Genomic DNA, 25,514 nt, shown 5'->3' on the forward strand with positions numbered 1-25,514 from the left:
GTTTTCCGTAATTTTTTGGCCCCCCGAGGGCCCTAGGGTTGTTTTATCGCAGGGACCGATGCAAGTGTGGCTGAATTCGGCTAGAAACGGTCGAAAACGGCCAACCTAAGGCGAATCGCCGCCGCTTGCGGCGGCGCCGTCGTTGGAGCACGGCGGAGCCGCCGTGCCGGAATTGCAATATTGACCGAAAGGGGTCTGGGTCTAATTTGGGATTTTTTGGGACACGTGCAGGTACCAGTAGTGCGTTTCAGTTCCCCGGAAAAAATTCAGGGAAAATTAGGGACAGCCTGTAGGCGCACTGTGGAGCCGTGTTCGGACCCCGAAACGAGTAAGGACCCCTCACCCTATTTCCTATCACGGTATTAAATTTCAATAAATGATAAAACGGTGTTTCATGAATCAGTAGATGTGTGAAATTATTTAAGGTCGCTAATGGAGCCCGAGTCTGGTGTATTGTCGGTCAATTGTTGTTTGTTCTATTTTACAGTTTTAAATGCAGTATGATGTCTGATGTTCTCATTTCATAGTTTCGTGTGCATAAATCACTATTTTATTGATTATGGGTTGAATGACTGAGAACCCGATGTTGTATGTTGGCTTGTTTGGCATGAATTACTGGTTGCTTGTTTGTGTGTGATTAGATGATGCTGACTGAGGAAAAGGGGAATGAAAGGTTATGTAAATTGATAATTGTATAATGTAGTCAGCCTGACTAGATATCCTGGGAGATGGTGGACGGACCGGGTCCGTAAGGAACCCTACTGGGATTGTGGTCTCTCGTACCGGACGGGGTATGGAGACCTTATTTGTTTTGGCGCCCATACCGGGCGGGGTATGGGGACGGCCCGTTTCACCCTCATACCGGACGGGGTATTGAGGTTTATAGTTTTGGCGCCCATACCAGACGGGGTATGGGGACGGCCCTGGAATCTGATTACAAGTGTTAAAGGTTCACGGGTAGCGGGACTTTTATGGATCCCCATGGATACTAGTAGGCTGGTAAATAAGGAAAAATATGTTGTGTAATGATTGAGATGCAAAAGGCATGATAAGTATTATGTTATACAGTTTCTATGATTTCGTGATGATGATAATGTTATTGCTTTCGTATATTGTTTTATGAATTTCACCGAGATAAGTGGATAGTAAAGGTTTTTATGTTAATAAACGAGTTTGTTGTAAACTATGCTCCATTGGTCCTTTTGTGTTTTCTACCCACCTTTACCTCCGTGACGGTGAGATAGTGTGATGTCTTTATTGGGCTGGTGTAGCTCATTCCTTATTTAATCATTTAAGATCAGGAAGACATTGTTCCCGAGCCCGTTCCGCTGGAAGACGGCGAAGGGGACGCCTGAAGACTCCGTAGTCATATTTATAGCTTTTATTTTCGAGTTTCTCTTTTAGTTAGTTTGTTCTTTTATACTTTGAGCATGTTTTTGGTTGTAGTGTAAAGGATGTTAAATCAAATTTTTATTACGCTTCCGCATTTGACCTTTTTAATATACATATTTCATTTTAAAATTTCCGGGGCCGTTACAGTTGGTATCAGAGCCGCATTTCCTCGGACCCATCCCTTACACAATAGTGCCTTAGAGAAATACTCACCGATAGATCGTTACTCAACCATTCCTTGTGAATGCAGGTACACGGAAATGATGAGAGGAAGGCCCCCACTAAACCGAGCGGCCCAAGATAATTCGCTTCGGGAAGATTTAGACAGACTATTTGAGATGGTGGAAGCTCTCGTAGCTGCCCAGCAAAGGCGAGAGGAGAGAAGGGAGTTACCCGGACCTCCTCCACTATCGCAGGTTGAGCCCCCGCTACAGCAGGCTGATCCCGAGCCACCCCGGCAGGAGCCTGTTCCTCCACAGTACCACCCGGCACCACAACCGCGGTACGACCCGGTACCACAGCCACGGTACCACCAGGCACCGCCACAGCACATTCCAGTACCCCCACCACATCAGCAGGTGCCACCACAGGGCCCCCCCGTTCACCCTCAGCCGGCCCCAGTCCCTCTACCTCGGGACCCCGCTCCTTCCTTGATCGACCCCGGCTTCATAGAGAGGTACAGAAGACTGAACCCTTCTACTTTTGCAGGGGGATCCTCTTTTGAAGAGGCCCAATACTGGCTGGCAGAGACTGAGAGAGCTTTCGAGACCTTGGGAGTAGTTCCTGAGCAGAGAGCTACTATTGCCTCCTACATGCTGGTAGGGGAAGCAGTACGCTGGTGGGAGCTCAAGCGGACCACCCTGCCTACACCAGCTACTTGGGAGCAGTTCTTAGCGGCCTTCTACGCGGAGTATCTCCCTAAACACATCCAACACCTGAAGAAAATGGAGTTTGCTCAATTGGTCCAGGGAAACATGACAGTGTCGGAGTATGCCCGTAAGTTTCTAGAGCTGGGCCGATATGCCCCGAAGACATTGATGGATGAGGGCCGAAAGGCCAGGAAATTTCAGTGGGGTCTCCGCCCGGAAATCAGACAGCACTTACTGGTAATGGAGCTCGAGACATATTCAGCAGTCCTAGCAAAGGTGCAGATCAAAGAAAGGAGATTCGACACCCACCCTCAGCTAGCGGGGAGTTCCCGACCCTCAGCCCCGCTCCACAGGCCAGCACCTACCGCGCCTGTCCAACCCAGTAAAAGGCCCAGACCCGCCATCCAGGCCCCTCCTCAGGCTACGGGGGCAGCACGTGGGAAGATCTGCCAGCACTGCGGCAGGGATCACGGGGACCGACCCTGCTACCGCCTCAGCAACACCTGTCGTATATGCGGCAGTGCCCAGCACTATGCAAGGGAATGCCCGAGGAACCAGAATCAAAGAAGGCCTCCAATCCAGGGCAGAGTTTACAACCTTACCCAGAAGGATGCCGACGCAGACCCGGACGTGGTACATGGTATGTATACTATCTCTGGCCATATTGCTCATGTTTTGTTTGACACTGGTGCATCACATTCTTTTGTTTCACATGTTCTTGCTTCCAAAATTTGTGTACCACCTGATAGACTTGATTCATTATTGCTTGTATCTACCGCTGGGGGGGAGACATTGTTAGGAGAGGTTATCTACAGGGCATGTGCCGTGGAGATAGCAGATAAGAAATTGAGGGTGGACTTGATAGGGTTAGACACGGGGAATTTTGATGTAATCCTAGGAATGGATTGGCTAGCGGCATATCACGCCATCATAGACTGCTTTAACAAAAAGATTGTATTTAATCCTCCCAACGAGGAGCCATTTACAAGTTAATAAAATCATTCAGTACTGATTTCCCCTGATGGCAAGTTTTCTTAATTCCCAGTGCCTTAATCTTGTATTATCTCTAACTAGGTAAACCCAAGAAAGAAGTTTGTATCCAAGAGATTCCAGTAGTCCGAGACTTTCTAGACGTATTTTCGGATGAACTGCCCGGTCTACCAGTGGACAGAGAGGTCGAGTTCACCATAGACTTACAGCCAGGTACCCAGCCCATCTCGGTTGCTCCTTATCGAATGAGCCGCATCGAGATGGAAGAACTAAGGAAACAGATCATTGAGTTACAAGACAGTGGTTTCATTAGACACAGCGTTTCCCCTTGGGGTGCCGGGGTTACTTTTGCAAGGAAGGGAGATGGAACGTTGAGACTGTGCATTGATTACAGAGGGATAAACAAGGTAACAATTAAGAACAAACATCTTCTTCCCCGGATTGATGACCTTTTCGATCAGTTGCAGGGTGCATGGGCCTTTTCTAAAATAGATCTACGATCAGGTTACCATCAGGTAAAGGTAAGAACAGAAGACATCCCCAAGACGGCATTCCGAACTAGGTACGGAGACTATGAGTTCCTGGTCATGCCGTTTGGGCTAACCAACGCCCCGGCCATCTTTATGGATCTAATGAACAGGATCTTCAGAGATTTCTTGGATCAATTTGTCATCGTGTTCATCGATGATATTTTAGTCTACTCAAAAAGTAGAGAAGAACATGCTCATCATCTTGCCCAAGTCCTGCAGGTCCTCAGGGAAAAGAAGTTGTATGCAAAGTTGAGCAAGTGTGGGTTCTGGCTCGAGCAAACCGCCTTCCTGGGACATGTTATATCGAAGGAAGGGGTATCAGTGAACCCCGAAAAGGTTGAAGCGGTACTTGGTTGGGAAAGGCTGACAACAGTTAAGGAAATTCGCAGCTTCCTGGGGATGGCAGGTTATTACCGCCGGTTTGTCGAAGGGTTCTCTAGTCTAGCAGCTCCTCTAACCCGACTCACAAAGAAGAATGCAAAGTTTGAATGGAATGAGGACTGCGAAAGGAGTTTTTTCAGAATTGAAGAAGCGACTGACTACTGCACCCGTGCTGGCTCTACCGAGTGGATCAGGAGGGTATACAGTTTATAGTGATGCCTCCTATCTGGGCCTGGGTTGTGTCCTGATGCAGCATGGAAAGGTTATAGCATATGGGTCTAGACAGCTAAAGAATCATGAGAAGAACTATCCTACCCATGACTTGGAGCTTGTCGCAATCATACACGCCTTGAAAACCTGGCACCATTATTTGTATGGAGAGATCTTTCAGATCTATACCGATCATAAGAGTTTGAAGCACATCTTCACTCAGAAGGATCTCAACATGCGTCAGAGAAGGTGGATGGAACTCCTCAATGACTATGATTGTGATATCCTATACCATCCAGGTAAGGGCAACGTGGTAGCCAATGCCCTCAGCAGGAAAAGTGCAGGCACCCTAGCCCATTTGATGGTTTCAAAATGCAGGTCAATTGGGGCCACGCAGCAAGTTCGACTGCGAGATCTGAAGAGGGCCACATGTTTGGGCCACCTAGCAGTCCAACCCGAGTTAATCCAAAGAATAAAGGAAGCCCAGTCAGTCGACCCCACCCTAGTAACACGCAAGAAGGATGCAGAACAGGGAGTGAGTTCAGAATTTCAGATCTCTGCCGCCGGATTGATTCCTTTCAAGGACAAAGTATGTGTCCCAGACGACAGTGAGTTAAAAAGAGACATCATGACGGAGTCCCATAGTTCAAGGTTTGCCATGCATCCAGGAAGTACAAAAATGTACCAAACTATGCGACCTCGATTCTGGTGGAATGGGATGAAGAGAGATATAGCTGACTTTGTATCTAAGTGCTTGGTATGTCAGCAGGTCAAAGCAGAACATCAACGCCCAGGTGGGTTACTTCAGCCTTTACCGACTCCAGAGTGGAAGTGGGAACATATCACCATGGACTTCGTATCGGGACTACCCAAGGCACGATCAGGACATGATGCTATATGGGTAATTGTTGACCGACTCACTAAGTCTTCCCACTTCCTGGCCATCAGAATAACTAATTCTTTGGACAAGTTGGCAAGAATGTATATCCGGGAGATAGTCAGATTGCATAGAGTCCCAATGACAGTGGTATCCGATAGGGACCCCAAATTCACTTCTCGGTTTTGGAATAGTTTCCAGCAAGCCATGGGAACAAAGCTGTCCCTCAGCACTGCTTTCCATCCTCAGACTGATGGATAATCAGAAAGAACAATTCGTACACTGGAAGATATGCTCCGAGCTTGTGCCCTTGACTCTGGGGGCTATTGGGACAACCATTTACCCCTAATAGAGTTTGCCTACAACAACAGCTATCAAGCGAGCATTGGCATGGCTCTGTATGAGGCGTTATATGGACGCCCATGCATATCACCGATTTGTTGGGATGAAGTGGGCGACAGAAGATTGTTCGGTCCGGAGTTGGTAGAGGAGACCACTTCGAAGAAAGCTAAAATAAAAAAGAACATTCAGATAGCCCAGAGTAGACAGAAGAGTTATGTAGACACCCGGAGGAGGGATCTAGTGTTTGAAAAAGGCGACCGAGTGTTTCTTAAGGTCACTTCTTTCAAGGGAATTAGTAGGTTCGGCAGGAGGGGAAAATTAAACCCTCGATATATTGGACCCTTTGAAATCTTAGACAAGATTGGTACCGCTGCTTACAGACTAGCACTGCTCCCGAGCTCTCCCGAGTTCACAACGTGTTTCACGTATCTATGCTACGTAAGTACAACCCGGACCCTTCTCATGTCTTGGCTCATGAACCGCTTCCACTCCAAGAGGACTTGTCTTATGAAGAAGTACCGGTCGGTATCACGGACCGAGAGAGCAGAATACTCCGCAATCGGAAAATATCATTTGTAAAGGTCGTGTGGCAGAACCACACGCCCAGGGAGGCTACTTGGGAACTGGAATCAGAATTTAGAGCCCAGTATCCCCATCTGTTCGATCAAGAGTTAGAGGCAAATTTGGGGGACCAAATTTCTTTAAGGGGGGGAGAGCTGTAACGCCCAAATAATTTCAGCATTTTAATTATTATTTTTATTAATTTGATTTATTTAGTTTAATTTATAAAAAAAAAAGCGCCACGTCAGCAGCCACATCAGCGGCCCAGTTAGCAGCCCTGGCCAACCAGGACCTGCCGCGTGGAAAGACCACGTCGACCAGGGAACGGGCCACGTGGGCGATCCGCGTACGCGCGATCGGACGGCCCAGATGCGTCCCCACGCGCACAGACAGCCCAGATCAAGCGTGCGCACAGACGGCCCAGATGCAATCGCACGGACTGCCCAGATGCACGCGCACGGATGGCCCAGATTCAATCAAAAACGGACGGTCCAGATTTAATCAAAATGGACGGCTGTGATCAAAAGGCAAAATGGTATAAATAGAACCCCCACACCTGACCACAAAAACCCTAGCCGCCTGCCCTCGCCGGAGAAGACGAACCAGACGCCGGAGGAGCCGGCCATCGCCACCCGCCGCCGCACCGGGGAGTTTTTCGACCTCTGATCGAGGTAAATTTCATACCCTCGACTCGTTTTTCCACACTGAGTTCCCCTATGGCCAAATCGGAGCCAAAATCTCGGCCAAACGGCCGGAAAACACGGCCGAAACCCAGCGGCGCCACCGCGTCCCTCCTCAGTTTTTGCCTCCGATGAGGCCCTTTCCGGCCTCCGTTTGATGCAATTTTTATATCACCGTGATCACCATTCTTTTCTCTACAAGTGATCGGAGCCGAATCACCAAAACACGAACCTCACCGGAGAGCCGCCGCACCCGAGAGCACCGCCGCCGGTAAGCTTCAGTTTTTCGTAATTTTTTGGCCCCCCGAGGGCCCTAGGGTAGTTTTATCGCAGGGACCGATGCAAGTGTGGCCGAATTTGGCCGAAAACGGCTGAAAACGGCCAACCCGAGGCTAATCGCCGCCACAAGCGGCGGCGCCGTCACTGGAGCACGGCGGAGCCGCCGTGCCGGAATTGCGATATTGACCGAAAGGGGCCTGGGTCTAATTTGGGATTTTTTGGGACACATGCAGGTACCAGTAGTGCGTTTCAGTTCCCCGGAAAAAATTCAGGAAAAATTAAGGACAGCCTGTAGGCGCACTGTGGAGTCGTGTTCGGACCCCGAAACGAGTAAGGACTCCTCACTCTATTTCCTATCACGGTATTAAAGTTCAATAAATGATAAAACGGTGTTTCATGAATCAGTAGATGTGTGAAATTGTTTAAGGTCGCTAATGGAGCCCAAGTCTGGTGTATTTTCGGTCAATTGTTGTTTGTTCTATTTTACAGTTTTAAATGTAGTATGATGTCTGATGTTCTCATTTCATAGTTTCGTGTGCATAAATCACTGTTTTATTGATTATGGGTTGAATGACTGAGAACCCGATGTTATATGTTGGCTTGTTTGGCATGAATTACTGGTTGCTTGTTTGTGTGTGATTTGATGATGCTGACTGAGGAAAAGGGGAATGAAAGGTTATGTAAATTGATAATTGTATAATGTAGTCAGTCTGACTAGATATCCTGGGAGATGGTGGACGGACCGGGTCTGTAGGGAACCCTACCGGGATTGTGGTCTCTCGTACCGGACGGGGTATGGAGACCTTATGTGTTTTAGCGTCCATACCGGACGGGGTATGGGGACGACCCTGGAATCTGATTACAAGTGTTAAAGGTTCACGGGTAGCGGGACCCCTATGGATCCCCATGGATACTAGTAGGCTGGTAAATAAGAAAAAATATGTTGTGTAATGATTGAGATGCAAAAGGCATGATAAGTATTATGTTATACAGTTTCTATGATTTTGTGATAATGATAATGTTATTGCTTTCGTATATTGTTTTATGAATTTCACCGAGATAAGTGGATAGTAAAGGTTTTTATGTTAATAAACGAGTTTGTTGTAAACTATGCTCCATTGGTCCTTTTGTGTTTTCTACCCACTTTTACCTCCGTGATGGTGAGATAGTGTGATGTCTTTACTGGGCTGGTGTAGCTCATTCCTTATTTAATCATTTCAGATCAGGAAGACATTGTTCCCAAACTCGTTCTGCAGGAAGACGGCGAAGGGGACGCCTGAAGACTCCGTAGTCATATTTATAGCTTTTATTTTCGAGTTTCTCTTTTAGTTAGTTTGTTCTTTTATACTTTGAGCACGTTTTTGGTTGTAGTGTAAGGGATGTTAAATCAAATTTTTATTACGCTTCCGCATTTGACCTTTTTAATATACATATTTCATTTTAAAATTTCTGGGGCCGTTACAATATTGATTGTGCCTTTTACCGTGTTTTGATGACATCTTAATATTGTGTGTATGGATTATTGGTAGTAGAGAGAGGACTAGAAAATGTTTTAAGTAAAAACAAAAAAAGAATACATCTACATTTGGTTTTCATTAAAAATGTACGCTCAATCGATTGTTTTACAGTTTTCTACAGCACTTTGGTTACTATTATAGTTGTAGGATTTTAGTATTCTTATTGAGTTAGTGTAGCTCATCATATTCTTATTAACTATTTTAGGTAAAGACAATCAAGACTTAGATCTCGAATAGTGAAATATTAGCTAGGATATTGTTCCTCTCCATTACGTCGGACAATAATTAAAGTTGATTGTTTATTTTATAGTGACAGTTGTTTTAGACCATAAAATGATCTCGTAGGTATTTTGGATGATTTAAGCCGATATGCAAGAGATCTGCCGTTTAAACTCCAAAATTTTACTATGCTGTATAATTTCAGTAGTTATTTTATTATTACATAGTGTTAAGCACTTAGAACCCTCAATAGGGTGTTCGGGTCATTACAAAATGAACATTTTTTTTTAAAATTTGACCCAATAAATAACTTTATGAAAAAATGGCAATTAGCATTAGATAAGAGAAATTTTGGGTATCGATGATGGATAGGGATTATTTGACCGAAAAAAGAGTTTATGTTAAATAGTTACAATATTAATTTAAGAGATTTTATTTTTATACAAAGTTATTCAGATCATAATATTTAAAAATAGATAAAATAAAAAAACGAGTTTTCATTATATTAAACGTTATTTTGGCAATTAATAGGACAAACTGACATCTTTCAAGTGATAAAAAAATTTTAATGATATCAAATAATAATTTTTCAATATGCATAAAGTACTTGATTGGAATAAGTTTATTTAATCAATATGAGCACCTTGAAGTTATATATGTGAATTCTCATGACCAAATTTTTATTTATAACCTTCATGAGGCGCAACTAAAATTTTACCATTTCTAAATTGACATTTCAAAATTCATTCTCTAATAATGTTTTTCTTTAAAGAACGAGTAGTGAGTAAAGAATTTAACTTACCGACCTCAACATATTTTGGTCCTTTATTTAGGTCATTTTGTTTTTTTTATCTATCCTTTTTTTAATTTTCAATTTTCTCTTAAATAATTTTGTAACGACCCTGAAAATATCCAAAGGAAATAGATAATAGCTTAAGTGCATAAGCAAAATAAAAGGGTTAAGGTTTACATTCCTTACACAATAACTTAAAAGTACTAAACAACATTACGGAATTCATCCCTTTTGAAAGAAACACAAGAAATAAGGAAATAAACGGAAAAGAGAAAATATCTAGCATCTACTCGCAATCTTCTTGCGGATAGGGCTCTGGAACCAGGTCCTCTTGATCTGAAATGGTTAAATAAGGAATGAGTTACACTAGTCCGGTAAAGATATCACACTATATCACCAACACAGAAATAAAAGTGGGTATAAAAACAAAACAACTAATGCATCACTAAATTTAGCAAATCCATTTATCAGTCATAAAATCATTTACCGTTCACTTACCACTGTGAAATTTATAAAAACAACCTATGCAGACAATAATATCATACAGATTATAATTTCATATAAGATCAGTAACATAGCACATATCATAAATCTATATACATCGTCAAATGACCAAACAATAACTGTCATTTTTTCACCAGCCTACTAGTATCCATAGGGGTTCATAGGGATGTCCCCGCTACACGTGACCCATTTCCTTTAACAATCTCAATTATAAGCCGTCCCCATACCCCATTCGGTATGAGCACCAAATTATTAAATCTCAATACCTCGTCTGGTATGATAGTAAAACGAGCTATCCCAATACCCTGTCCGATATGAGCACCAAATTACCAAGTCTCCATACCCTGTCCGGTATGAGACAACGTTCACAGTAGGGTTCTCTATGTACCCAATCCGTCCACTATCTCCTAAAATACCTAGTAAGACTGTCTTTCAATCTGTTTATTTAACCACACAACTTTCTCGTTTTTTTTTAGTCTCCATTGTCCAAATCAATTATGAACACATAAGCAAACAAACATGCATCAGGGAATGCAATCATATTTCAATTTTCCAATTAAACAGTAGTCATGTAAGACAGCAATTCATGCATTCAAATCATAAAAGTGATAAACCAGATACCATCATACTTTTATACTATAAAATAAATCAACAGAAATCAACAGAGAACATAATTTGTAGCACCCGGAAAGGAGGAGAAAAAAAAAAAAAAAAAAAAAAAAAAAAAAAAAAAAAAAAGGGCGGCCACGTCAGCAGCCACGCCAGCAGGCCCGGTCAGCAGTCCCGGCCAACCAGGGCCTGCCACGTGGCAAGACCGCGTCACTCCAAAAGGAGCCACGTTGGCGATCCGCGTGGGTGCGATCCGACGGCCCAGATCAATCACGCGATCGGACGGCCCAGATTCAATCGCACGGACGGCCCAGATTCAATCAAAAAACGAACGGCCCAGATTAAAACAAAATGAACGGCTGTGATCAAAAGGCAAGAGGTTATAAATAGAACCTCCACACCAGACCACAAACCCTAGCCGCCAGCCGCTCGCCGGAGAAGACGAACCAGAGGCCGACCGCCGCCACCCGCCGCCACTCGCCGCCGCACCGGGGAAATTTCCGACCGCCGATCGAGGTAAATTTCATACCCCCGACTCGTTTTTTCCCACTGATTCCTCCTATGGCCAAATCGAAGCCGAAATCCCGGCCAAACGGCCGGAATACGCGGCCGAAGCCCAGCGGCACCGCCGCGCCCCCTCTCGGTTTTTGCCTCCGACGAGGCCCTTCCCGGCCTCCGTTCGATGCAATTTTTATATCATCGTGATCACCATTCTTTTCTCTACAGGTTGACCGAAGCCAAATCACCAAAACACGAACTTCGCCGGAGAGTCGCCGTACCCGAGAGCGCCGCCGCCGGTAAGCTCCGTTTTTCCGTGATTTTTTGGCCCCCCGAGGGCCCTAGGGTTGTTTTCTGACAAGGACCAATGCGAGTGTGGCCGAATTCGGCCAAAAACGGCCGAAAACAGTCAACCCGAGGCGACTCGCCGCCGCCAGCGGCGGCGCCGTCGCCGGAGCACGGCGGAGCCGCCGTGCCGGAGTTGCGATTTGGGCCGAAAGAGGCCCTGGGCCTAATTTGGATTTTTTTTGGAACCCGTGCAGGTACTGTTAGCGTGTTTCAGTTCCCCGGGAAAAATTCAGGGGAAAATTAGGGACAGCCTGCAGGCGCACTGTGAATCGTATTCGGATCCCGAAAACAAGTAAGGACCCCTCACCCTATTTCCTATCACGGTATTAAAGTTCAAAATGATAAAACAGTATTTCTTGAATTAACGCATGTGTGAAATTGCTTAAGGTTGCTGATGGAGCCCGAGTCTAGTGTGATTGATGATTTACTGTTATTTGGCCTGTTTACAGCTTTAAATGCAAAATGAGGTTTGATGTGTTCATTTTACAGATTTGTGTGCATGCACTACGTTTTTATTAATTATGGGTTGAATGACTGAAAAACTGATACTGTATGTTGTCTGTTTGGTATGAATTACGATTTGCTTGTTTAAATGTGAATTGATGATGCTGATTGAGGAAAAGGAAAAATGAAAGATTGTGTAAACTGATAATTGTATTATGGGGGTCAGCCTGACTAGATATCCTGGGAGATGGTGGACGGACCGGGTCCGTAGGGAACCCTACCGGGATTGTGGTCTCACATGCCGGACGGGGTATGGAGATCTTATGGTTTTGGCGCCCATACCGGACGGGGTATGGGGACGGCTCGTTTCACCCTCATACCGGACGGGGTATTGAGGTTTATGGTTTTGGCGCCCATACCGGACGGGGTATGGGGACGGCCCGTTTCACCCTCATACCGGACGGGGTATTGAGGTTCATGGTTTTGGCGCCCATACCGGACGGGGGATGGGGACGGCCCTGGAAACTGATTATGAATGTTAAAGGTTAACGGGTAGCGGAACCCCTATGGACCCCCACGGATACTAGTAGGCTGGTAAATGAGAAAAAAGATATGTTGTACAATGATTGAATTACAAGAGGCGTGATAAGTGTTATGTTTTACAGCTTAGATTATTCAATGATTATGATAATGTTATTGTTTTTCTCATATTGTTTTTCATAAATTCCACCAAGGTAAGTGGATGGTAAAAGTTTTATTATTGATAAAAGGTTTTGTTGTTAATAAACGAGTTTATTGTAAATTATGCTCCATTGGTCTTTTTGTGGTTTTCTACCCACCTTTATCTCCGTGACGGTGAGATATCGTGATGTTCTTACTGGGCTAGTGTAGCTCACTCCTTAATTAACCATTTCAGATCAGGAAGACATGGTTCCCGAGCCCGTTCCGCAGGAGGACGACGAAGGGGATGCCTAGAGACTCTGTAGTCATACGCATAGTTTATTTTCGAGTTTTCTTTCTTAGTTAGTTTAACCTTTTATATTTTAAGTATGTTTGTTTGGTTTTTCGTGTAAGGGATGTTAAATGAAATTTTGATCTCGCTTCCGCATTTGATATATTTAAATACTCATTTCATTTTAATATTTTCCGGGGCCGTTACATAATTATCCACATTTATTTAATTTGCATAAATACCATATTATTATTAATTTAGACTTCAATTCTATGATAGAGAATAAGATGAGGGATCCTTACCTGATTTGACGCCCAAAAAGCTAACCTGTTTACTGCGCCTACGGGCGGTCCCTCGGTTCCCTGAATTTTTCTCCAGGAATTGAAACACGTTAATAGTACCTACAAATGTTCCAAACAAATCCAAAATCAATCCCAGGGCCCACTCGGCCAATTTCAGAATTCCAGCACGGCAGCTCTGCCGTGCTCCAGCGATGGCACTGCTGCCTGCGGCGACAGTCCACCTCGAGTCGGCTATTTTCGGCTGATTTTGCATTGATCCCTGCGAGAAATACTTTAAAGAGTCTCGGTTGGCTCAAAAAATACAAAAAACCGAAGCTCACTGGCGGCGGGGCTCGCCGATGCGGCGGCTTTTCTGGCTCACATTGCAGTTGGGTGTTTTGCTCCAGTCAACTTGTAGATAAAGATACAACGATCACAACGGTAGAAAAATTACATAGAACGGAAATCAGGAATGTCCTCATTGGAGACGTTTTGTGAAATTTTCCGCGGCGGCACCATCAGATTTTGTCGTCATTTTTCGGCCAATTGGTTGGTCTTTTTGCTCTGATTTAGTTATGGGTGAGCTTAAAATTGAATTTCGTGCAAAAAAGAAAGTTTTTACCTTTTTTGGCAGTCGAAAAGGGTTTCGGTGCGGCGGCAGGTGGCGGCAATCGGCTCTCTGGTAGCTGGGTCATTTTCTCCGACGAGGGGGTTTGGCGGCTAGGGAGCGTATCCAGGCTGTCCGTGCGCGCGGGAATGGACTTGGGTTGTTCAATCGCGGGCACGCAGATCGCCCGTGTGGCTTCTCCCATGGCACCGCGTCAGTGCTCGTTGTCACGTGGCACATCTTGATTTGTCGGGGTTGCTGACCGAGTGTCCCACATGGCAGAACTTCTTCAAATTGCACTTTGACCCCTAGTTTTCGATTTTTCTTTAAAAAATGCTCACATAACTCAAATTTTTACCCATTTTTCCCAAAATAGTTTTCAATTTCATCCTCATTTAATTTTTACTTTATTTTTACTCCAAATAAAATAAAATAAAATACGACAAAATAAAATAAATTAATAAAAAATTATATTTATTAATTATTTAATTATACACAAATTTTTTATTTATTTTTTTTTATTATTTTTTTTTGTGGGTGTTACAAATTTTTTTTGAGATCATATCTTCTCTACACATTAAATAAATTTTTATTAGTCATGTTATGTCAATAAAAATAAAAAGTAAATTATTAAATTAATTATTAAAAATTATCATTTATTATAATTTAATATTTAATATTTTTTCATTACCATTTAATTTAAAATGGTTAAATCATATTTAGATATTTTTAAAATAATATAAAAAATTTACTAATTAATCAAATAAATTAATTAATAATTATTTTTAACTTATTAATATATTGAGTTGATTAATAAATTAAAATTATTTTTTTAAAAACTACTTATAAAAGTATCTAAAATACAATTTAATTCTTTTAATTTTTCATTAGAAAATAAAAAATTAAATATTGAAATAAATATAAAATATAATGAAAAAATTAGTAAAGACTAAATTATAATAAATACTGAATTTTAAAAATTAATTTAATAATTTATTTAAAAATAAACATACACAATCAACTAAGCAACATTTAGCATTAAAAAGATTTCGGTACCGTGGGATTGATGGTGGGACCACAACATCACTGATCCTTGTATAATTTTAAGAGCCACAACGACATTAAACTTGCTCATAATTTCTCATGCATTGATTAATCATGACTAAAGTAGAAAATGACAATCATCTTCACCATATTCTTTAAATTACCCATTATCATTTTTAGCTAGCGACAAAAAAGTTAATATTAGTAAAAATATCTAATTCTATATTTACCCAAAATTTTTTTTTTAAAAAAGTAGTCTCAATAAAATTAAAGTATTACAATATCATGATTTCTTATTTTACTTATTAAATTTAATTTTTAAAATTTCATATTTAATTATATCAAAATATATATATAAAAAAAAAAGTAACCCAGGATATGTAAGGACTAGAAAGTAGAAAGAATAGAAAGAAAAAAATAATAATAATAATAATAATAAAAACGACGTCGTTTTAGAGAGGGGAAAAACGACGTCGTTTTGAAAGAAAGAAAAACGACGTCGTTTTGGGATGTAGGAAAACGATGTCGTTTTGGGGTAGGCTGGCAGAGTATAAAAGGAGGTCGGAAAAGGGAGAAGGAGAAAGAAAGGAGAAAAGAAAAAAAAAAGAAGGAAAAGGAAAAAGAGAAAAAGAGAAAAAGAGAAAAGGAGGGAAGGAGGACAGCGGAGAAGAAGAAGAAGAGGAAAGTTCCAGAAGGAGAGAGGAGAGAGTCGGGGCGGAGGGGAGCGAGAAGGGAGAGGGAAGGAGGCCGTGGACGGACGACGCGACCGGCAGGAAGAAGGAGGATGGAAACGGGAGGTACGGTGAAAATTTGAGTTGTTTGGTGTGGTGTGTGTGTGTAGAGAAATTTGGTTGCAGGTTGCGGCGTCGGCAATGGCGCGACGGAGTGGAGCAGTGAAGGTAGGCCGTAAGCGTGGGGTTGTCCCGCGCGCTCACGGAGGTGATCGGGGAAGGAAGGGAAAGTATGGCGGTGTTGGGGGCGTGTGGGGGGGGCCGTGGGGAAGGATGGGGGTGGTACGGGTAGAACAGAGTGAGGAGGATGTGAGAGAACAATCTAGGGGGCGCGGGTGGGATAAAAACTCGAGAGGACAGAAGAGGTGTGTGTGTGGTGTGTGCGTGGGTGGGGATGTGGAGGGAGCCGTTAATAGGCGGTGATGTGTTTCTCCGAAATGCACGGTGGTGAGGGCGTGTATGTGGCGTGAAACGGTGCAAGCTGAGAGGTTAATCGCCCTAGGTAGGCAAAAGTGTATAGGAACCGGGAGGAGGCAGGAGGATGGGGGAGGTAGTGGGTAGGGGGCAGTGGGAGAGGGAAGGGAGCTGGAAGGTACGGCAGAGGGGACTAGGAAGCAAGGTTTGAGGGGGATTGGATGGGAGAAGAGGAGTAATGTGGTCAGTAGGAGTTAGTAAGTTAGAATGCTTGGGACTAGCATGGCATAAGGGGAGATGGGAGCATGCGGTTTGGGAGGGGAGATTTGGAGGCCGTTGGTAGGGGCGGGTTGAGTTGCCGATGTTGGTGGAGCAGGGAGGGGATATGTATGTGAGTGTGGCCTAGCAAGGCCGAGAGGGGTAGAAGGGTGCATGAGTCACGGATGGTGGTGACGGGAGGTGGAAATGTTTGTGTGTGTGCGTGGCCCAACGAGGTCGAGAGATGGAGGAGTGAGTATGAGTCGCCGATGTTGGTGACGCGAGAGGATGGTATTTGTGTGTGTGTGTGGCCTCTTTAGGTCGAGAGGTGGAGGAGTGAGTATGAGTCGCCGATGTTGGTGACGCGAGACGATGGTATTTGTGTGTGTGTGTGGCCTCTTTAGGTCGAGAGGTGGAGGAGTGAGTATGAGTCGCCGATGTTGGTGACGCGAGATGATGGCATTTGTGTGTGTGTGTGGCCTCTTTAGGTCGAGAGGTGGAGGAGTGAGTGTGAGTCGCCGATGTTGGTGACGCGGAATAATGGTGTGTGGGTGTGTGCGTGGCCTATTAGGTCGAGAGGTGGAGATATAGGTGTGAGTCGCCGATATTGGTGACGTGGAATGAAGGTGGTTGGGTGTGTGTGTGTGTGGCCTCGTGAGGTCGGGAGATGGGGGAAGAGTGTAGGAGTCGCCGATGTTGGTGACGAGAGTTAGTGGATGATTGTTGGGTGGGGGGGGTTGTTTGGCCGTGCTATTGTCTTGGAATGGGACCTTGATAATTAGTGTAGGGAGAGGGTTATGAGTTGTTTGGGGTTGGGTAGGATAAATGCATATAGACATTTCTGGAAATTCTTGTCACTGCATATTACACTTACAACTTGATTTTTATCGTATTGAGTTATGTGAACTCACTTCTCATCATTCACAGGTGGAGTAAGGACGGAATTGGGATCCGAGCGGCTGGTAACGGAGCCCCGTCGGTAGTGCCATAGGGCACAAGTTTTGTTTGTGATTTAAAGTAGTTTGAAAGGATGGTTTAGTCTGGATATTGAATATCTAGGAATGTTTGATATTGTATTACTATGTGTTGTAGAGGTGGAGATGTATGTACAATTGATTTGGAACATGGAAGGTGGATATCTCTTGTGCATGGTTGGAATAATATGGATTTCGGTATTGTGTTGTATGGGTGCTTTATCGTACACCGTTAAGAAAAAAAAAACGGGGTGTTACAGTTGGTATCAGAGCAAAACTAAGTATACCTACTAACTGGTATAACTATCCTGCAGGTGTATCAAGGGAGGTGACGAAGAAAGGACGGGGCCGACCCCATCGCGGGGCTGTCCCGGGGCTGCGGGACTCACCGAGGATTCCACAACGACCACCTGGGTGTCCCCAGGTACCACTCCCAGCATTTTACGGGCCACCCCCGTATCAAGCGGTGCCCCCTCCCACACAACCGAGGCCCGCGCCTGGCCCAACGGTAAACCAGACGGGACTGCCTGGGGTACAACAGGAAGACTTCAACCGACTGTGTAGAGTGGTGGAGAGTCTGGCCACAGTGATCAGAGATAGAGAACTACGGGCTGAGACAGCCTCGGTCCCACAACCGGGGATTCACCAGGGTGTGGTGGACACCAGCAATATTGAGAAATATCGAAGGTTAAACCCTCCTGCTTTCAATGGGAGTACTGATCCCTTGGTGGCGGAAGACTGGATAAAGGAGACCGAAAAATTATTCGAAGTGATCACAGTGACCACTGAACAGAAGGTGCAACTGGCCACATTTATGTTTAGAGGATCCGCTGAGCGTTGGTGGAAACTAAAAAGAAGAACTCTAGCTCCCCCAGTCACTTGGGAAGTATTCCTGGAAGCCTTCAATGCAGAGTATTTTCCAGATTTCTTGAGACAACGGAAGGAAATAGAGTTTGCCGAACTGAGACAAGGAAGATTGTCAGTGGTAGAATATGCTGAGAGGTACATAGAATTGGGGCGGTTCGCGCCCGAGGTGATGATGAATGAGACCAAGAAGGCTCGCAGATTCGAAAAAGGGTTACGGTCTGAACTGTATCGTCAAGTGGCTGTGTTTGCATTACCCTCATATCAGATGGTGTTAGAAAAGGCACAGTTGGTGGAAGCACTGTATAAAGAACAAGTTGAGAACAGTAAAGGGGAGTCCAGTTACAGACGTCCACCACCCCCCTCCGGCCAAATAGAGAAAAGGCAGAGGATAGCACCGGATTTTGCCCCGAGTCAGCAGGTATCCCGGAGTAAACCAAATTGCACCCAATGTGGTAGAAATCATGGGGATCGACCATGTATGAGCGGCGGGCGGGGCTGTTATCGGTGCGGAAACACTCAACATTTTGTACGTGATTGCCCGTTGCCGAAGGAGCCGGGTAGACCGTGGGTTCAAGGACGGGTGTTCGCCATCACAGCGCCAGAGGCGGCCGCCACTTCCGAAATAATACAAGGTATACTTTACATTTCAGATATTCCTGCTAAAGTACTAATTGACCCTGGTGCCACACATTCATTTGTATCGCCTATGTTTGCATCTAGGATAGGTATAGAACCTCGAGTGTTAGATCGAGTGTTAGTCATATCTACGCCAACTAATGGCCCTTTATGTACGGATGTGATGTTTGATTCTTGTGAGGTAGATGTAGAGGGGAGGAAGTTAAAAGTGGATCTAATTTTGTTAGACATTAAGGATTTTGATGTAATACTGGGGATGGATTGGCTTGCGGCCCAACGTGCCCATGTAGACTGTTTCCGTAAGAGGGTAGTGTTTAAGATGCCTAACGAAGAACCTTTTTCTGTATGGAAAGAAAAATCTCAATGAATGAATGAGTGTTATATTAAAATGTGCTAGCGAGAATATGTATATGGATTATAATTTTGTCTACGTTTGATAGGTAACGAGGATAAGAGACTTACACTCTGAGAGATACCAGTGGTAAGAGATTTCCCAGACGTTTTTCCAGACGACCTTCCGGGATTACCACCCAATAGAGAGGTCGAATTCGCCATCGAACTCCAGCCCGGCACCCAACCAATCTCTAAGACCCCATACAGGATGGCGAGATCAGAACTAATGGAGTTAAGTAGACAGTTACAAGAGTTACTGGATAAGAAATTTATAAGGCCGAGCGTATCACCGTGGGGAGCCCCAGTACTGTTTGTTAAGAAGAAGGATGGATCCATGCGAATGTGTATTGATTATAGAGACCTGAATCAAGTGACAATAAAGAATAGGTATCCGTTACCTAGGATCGACGACTTATTTGATCAATTGCAAGGGGCACAAGTGTTTTCAAAAATAGATTTGCGTTCGGGGTATCATCAGCTACGGGTAAGAGCCGAAGACATTGCCAAGACAGCATTCCGCACCAGGTATGGTCACTATGAATTTTTAGTGATGCCTTTTGGACTAACGAATGCGCCTGCAGTGTTTATGGATTTGATGAATCGGGTGTTCCGACCCCTGTTGGATCGCTATGTCATTGTCTTCATAGATGACATATTAATTTACTCAAGAGATTTGGGAGAACATGCAGAACATCTGACTACGGTGCTGGGGATGCTTCGAAAAGCTAAACTGTATGCGAAACTTAGTAAGTGCGAGTTCTGGTTGGATCAAATTACCTTCTTGGGACATATTGTGTCGAGAGATGGGGTATCAGTAGACCCAATGAAAATAGAAGCGGTGGTAAAGTGGGAAAGACCAAAGACTGTCACAGAGATCAGGAGTTTTCTGGGCTTAGCAGGATATTACCGTCGGTGTGTGCGGGGGTTTTCTAGTATTGCAGCACCTCTTACCAAGCTGACAAAGAAGAATGTGGAGTTCGAATGGGATGAAAAGTGTGAGAGTAGCTTTCAGGAATTGAAACATAGACTGACTACTACGCCAATATTGGCCATCCCATCGGGGGAGGGTAATTTTGCAGTATATAGCGATGCATCTCATGTTGGGTTAGGCTGTGTATTAATGCAACAAGGAAAGGTTATAGCGTACGGGTCGCGACAATTGAGGACACATGAAAAGAACTATCCGACACACGATTTGGAACTAGCTGCAGTGGTCTATGCTTTAAAACTGTGGCGACATTACTTATACGGGGAAACATTTGAAATTTACACAGATCATAAAAGTTTACAGTACTTGTTCACGCAGCGTGAATTGAATATGCGACAGAGGAGATGGATGGATCTGTTGAAAGATTTTGACTGCAGAATTAAGTACTACCCGGGACGGGGAAACGTCGTGGCAGATGCACTCAGCCGTAAGAGTACTGGGGTGTTATCTCATTTGATGGTGTCGGAGTGGGGTATACGGGAAGCCATGCAACGATTGGATATTCAAGAGGGGAACAATGGCAGATATGTGGCTAGTTTGAGGGCACAACCTACTTTGGTTCAGAAAATAAGAGAGGGACAATTGGGGGACACTGAGATACAGAGGATCCGGGAGGGAGTAGAACAGGGTATAGTGGGAAATTTTGGGTTGGGGAACGATGGGATACTCAGATTTCAAACCAGAATGTGCGTTCCCAGTGATTGTACACTCAGAGAAGAGATACTCAGTGAGGCTCATGACACCAAACTTGCTATACACCCGGGAAGTACGAAGATGTACAAAAATTTGCAGAAGAGCTTCTGGTGGAGGGGCATGAAGAGGGATGTGGCTGAGTATGTGTTAAAGTGTTTGGTATGCCAACAAGTCAAGGCGGAACACCAGCGGCCTGGGGGGTTGTTACAACCCTTACCTATACCCGAGTGGAAGTGGGAACATGTCTCTATGGACTTTGTGACCGGGTTGCCAGGTAATCGTAAGAAACATGATAGTATTTGGGTGGTGGTTGATCGTCTAACTAAATCTTCCCACTTCTTGGCAATGAAAGTGACCGATCCAGTAGAACGGTTAGCGAGACTGTATATCAGAGAGGTAGTGAGATTACACGGCATTCCTGTGACAATTGTCTCCGACCGGGATCCCCGATTTACTTCCAGATTTTGGAGAGGGTTGCAACAGGCTTTGGGTACTAAATTGAGCTTCAGCACAGCTTTTCACCCACAACGGACGGACAAACGGAGAGGACGATACAAGTGTTGGAGGATATGTTGAGAGCCTGTGTCATCGACACGGGAGGAGATTGGGAAGACATACTACCCTTAATAGAATTTGCATACAATAATAGTTATCACACCAGTATCGGCATGACTCCTTATGAAGCTCTGTATGGTCGACCCTGTAGGTCGCCGGTGTGTTGGAGCGAGGTGGGGGAAAGACAGTTGTTGGGGCCGGAGATGGTAGAGGAAACCACAGCTAAGGTGCGGATGATACGACATAATTTACAAGCTGCCCAGAGTAGACAGAAGGGGTACGCAGACAATCGTAGGAGAGAGTTAAGCTTTGAAGTAGGGGATCATGTGTTCCTGAAAGTTTCTCCCATGAAAGGGTTATTGAGGTTTGGAAAGAAAGGGAAATTAAGTCCCCGGTTCATAGGGCCGTTTGAGATTTTGGAAAAAGTGGGGGTGGTTGCGTATAGGGTAGCGCTTCCTCCTCGGTACAGTGGGGTTCACAACGTATTTCACGTATCACTACTACGAAAATACCGTCCGGATCCCAACCACATTCTAAGGTATGAATCGTTGCCATTGGAGAAGGACTTATCTTATGAGGAGGAGCCAATCCAAGTTCTCGAACGACAAGAAAGGAAGTTGAGGAGCAGGGTGATACCTATGGTGAAGATACAGTGGAGACATCATGCCAAGGAAGGGGCAACCTGGGAACGGGAAGACGAAATGAGACGAAATTATCCAGAATTGTTTGGAGGTAAGGTAACCAAATTTGAGGGACCAAATTTTTTTTTAGGGGGGAAGTGTTGTAAGGACTAGAAAGTAGAAAGAATAGAAAGAAAAAAAAATAATAATAATAATAAAAACGACGTCGTTTTAGAGAGGGAAAAAACGACGTCGTTTTGAAAGAAAGAAAAACGACGTCGTTTTGGGATGTAGGAAAACGATGTCGTTTTGGGGTAGGCTGGCAGAGTATAAAAGGAGGTCGGAAAAGGGAGAAGGAGAAAGAAAGGAGAAAAGAAAAAAAAAGAAGGAAAAGGAAAAAGAGAAAAAGAGAAAAGGAGGGAAGGAGGACAGCGGAGAAGAAGAAGAAGAGGAAAGTTCCAGAAGGAGAGAGGAGAGAGTCGGGGCGGAGGGGAGCGAGAAGGGAGAGGGAAGGAGGCCGTGGACGGACGACGCGACCGGCAGGAAGAAGGAGGATGGAAACGGGAGGTACGGTGAAAATTTGAGTTGTTTGGTGTGGTGTGTGTGTGTTGAGAAATTTGGTTGCAGGTTGCGGCGTCGGCAATGGCGCGACGGAGTGGAGCAGTGAAGGTAGGCCGTAAGCGTGGGGTTGTCCCGCGCGCTCACGGAGGTGATCGGGGAAGGAAGGGAAAGTATGGCGGTGGTGGGGTCGTGTGGGGGGGGCCGTGGGGAAGGATGGGGGTGGTACGGGTAGAACAGAGTGAGGAGGATGTGAGAGAACAATCTAGGGGGCGCGGGTGGGATAAAAACTCGAGAGGACAGAAGAGGTGTGTGTGTGGTGTGTGCGTGGGTGGGGATGTGGAGGGAGCCGTTAATAGGCGGTGATGTGTTTCTCCGAAATGCACGGTGGTGAGGGCGTGTATGTGGCGTGAAACGGTGCAAGCTGAGAGGTTAATCGCCCTAGGTAGGCAAAAGTGTATAGGAACCGGGAGGAGGCAGGAGGATGGGGGAGGTAGTGGGTAGGGGGCAGTGGGAGAGGGAAGGGAGCTGGAAGGTACGGCAGAGGGGACTAGGAAGCAAGGTTTGAGGGGGATTGGATGGGAGAAGAGGAGTAATGTGGTCAGTAGGAGTTAGTAAGTTAGAATGCTTGGGACTAGCATGGCATAAGGGGAGATGGGAGCATGCGGTTTGGGAGGGGAGATTTGGAGGCCGTTGGTAGGGGCGGGTTGAGTTGCCGATGTTGGTGGAGCAGGGAGGGGATATGTATGTGAGTGTGGCCTAGCAAGGCCGAGAGGGGTAGAAGGGTGCATGAGTCACGGATGGTGGTGACGGGAGGTGGAAATGTTTGTGTGTGTGCGTGGCCCAACGAGGTCGAGAGATGGAGGAGTGAGTATGAGTCGCCGATGTTGGTGACGCGAGAGGATGGTATTTGTGTGTGTGTGTGGCCTCTTTAGGTCGAGAGGTGGAGGAGTGAGTATGAGTCGCCGATGTTGGTGACGCGAGACGATGGTATTTGTGTGTGTGTGTGGCCTCTTTAGGTCGAGAGGTGGAGGAGTGAGTATGAGTCGCCGATGTTGGTGACGCGAGATGATGGCATTTGTGTGTGTGTGTGGCCTCTTTAGGTCGAGAGGTGGAGGAGTGAGTGTGAGTCGCCGATGTTGGTGACGCGGAATAATGGTGTGTGGGTGTGTGCGTGGCCTATTAGGTCGAGAGGTGGAGATATAGGTGTGAGTCGCCGATATTGGTGACGTGGAATGAAGGTGGTTGGGTGTGTGTGTGTGTGGCCTCGTGAGGTCGGGAGATGGGGGAAGAGTGTAGGAGTCGCCGATGTTGGTGACGAGAGTTAGTGGATGATTGTTGGGTGGGGGGGGTTGTTTGGCCGTGCTATTGTCTTGGAATGGGACCTTGATAATTAGTGTAGGGAGAGGGTTATGAGTTGTTTGGGGTTGGGTAGGATAAATGCATATAGACATTTCTGGAAATTCTTGTCACTGCATATTACACTTACAACTTGATTTTTATCGTATTGAGTTATGTAAACTCACTTCTCATCATTCACAGGTGGAGTAAGGACGGAATTGGGATCCGAGCGGCTGGTAACGGAGCCCCGTCGGTAGTGCCATAGGGCACAAGTTTTGTTTGTGATTTAAAGTAGTTTGAAAGGATGGTTTAGTCTGGATATTGAATATCTAGGAATGTTTGATATTGTATTACTATGTGTTGTAGAGGTGGAGATGTATGTACAATTGATTTGGAACATGGAAGGTGGATATCTCTTGTGCATGGTTGGAATAATATGGATTTCGGTATTGTGTTGTATGGGTGCTTTATCGTACACCGTTAAGAAAAAAAAAACGGGGTGTTACAGGATATTCATTAATTAGTTTTAAAACATTTAAGATTTCTTTACTTTCTAGATTTGTACATTTTTTTTTTTAAGTTTATAAGCTATAAAATCTAAATGATATACATATTCATTAATTAGTTTAGTTAAGGTAGATAAGATTAATCATGATCTTTTATAATGCTAACTATGAATAGAATTTAAATTAAATTATGCAAGCATTCCTTTTTTAATTGCATTAAAAGGGTGGGTGAAGGGTTAATTCATTCTACATGAAAAAATAGAAGTAAAGATAGTTTAAATATATTAGGTGGATGTTGTATACATAATATATTAAATTTTATTTCACTCAGAAGTCAAACTTCTAAGCTTCATATTATATTCTTAATCCTAAATAATTTTGATACTATTTTTAGTCTAATCACTAATAAATGAATGTGAACAAGTTTTATTTTATTTAAAATAATATATAAGTTTGATGTTGTTATAAATAAATATTTTATGATTTTGTTAATTATCGTCTTAACATAATATATTTTATGATTTTATGTAAGATAAAATAAATATTTTTTCAAATTAAAAATATAACATAATTGATTTTTACAATTATATTTACATATGCATACTTTTCATCAATATTCCAGAAAAACAATTTCATTTAGAAAGTATTTTAATTGTAAAATGATATAAGTAGATATTACCTAATTTTTTTTTTTTAAAAAAAAGAAAAAATAAAGTGTGACAAATGATCTATTTGATAAAGATTTATATATCATTTTGATAACATCAATTGCTTATCAACCGTTTGATCTGCACAGTTATTATGGATTAATATTATTTTTTTTAAAAATATATATATATATTTAATCACTCCAATGAATTCATATTTTTTTTATTAATATATATATATATATATATATATTCAGTATTCTAAATCACAAATTTATAATCACTCATAAAATATGATGTACTAGTTATATGTTTATCCAAAGTCATACAAGTTGGTATTGACTTTATTTTCTACTTTAAAAATTTTAAATTTCGATGCATGATTTCAATGTTGAAAACTTAAATT

The 25,514-nt window shown here is 43.9% G+C and overlaps 1 protein-coding gene and 1 long non-coding RNA gene across 2 annotated transcripts; both read left to right on the forward strand.

Annotated features, from left to right (window-relative positions):
• Positions 1 to 15,344: 15,344 nt before the first annotated feature.
• On the forward strand, positions 15,345 to 17,505 carry LOC148253764 (uncharacterized). Its single transcript, XR_015819299.1, has 2 exons — positions 15,345 to 15,724; positions 17,258 to 17,505. It is a non-coding gene; the product is annotated as an uncharacterized LOC148253764 (long non-coding RNA).
• Positions 17,506 to 17,514: 9 nt separating this feature from the next.
• LOC148253765 (uncharacterized) lies at positions 17,515 to 24,404 on the forward strand. Its single transcript, XM_088220489.1, has 3 exons — positions 17,515 to 17,518; positions 17,619 to 18,803; positions 24,157 to 24,404. The coding sequence occupies exons 1-3, from the start codon at positions 17,515 to 17,517 to the stop codon at positions 24,210 to 24,212; spliced, it is 1,245 nt and encodes a 414-aa protein (XP_088076615.1). The 3' UTR covers positions 24,213 to 24,404.
• Positions 24,405 to 25,514: the final 1,110 nt, after the last annotated feature.

The sequence above is a fragment of the Carica papaya genome, chromosome 5 (genome assembly GCF_054855325.1).
Source record: "Carica papaya isolate Zhongbai chromosome 5, ASM5485532v1, whole genome shotgun sequence".
Lineage (NCBI taxonomy): Eukaryota > Viridiplantae > Streptophyta > Magnoliopsida > Brassicales > Caricaceae > Carica > Carica papaya.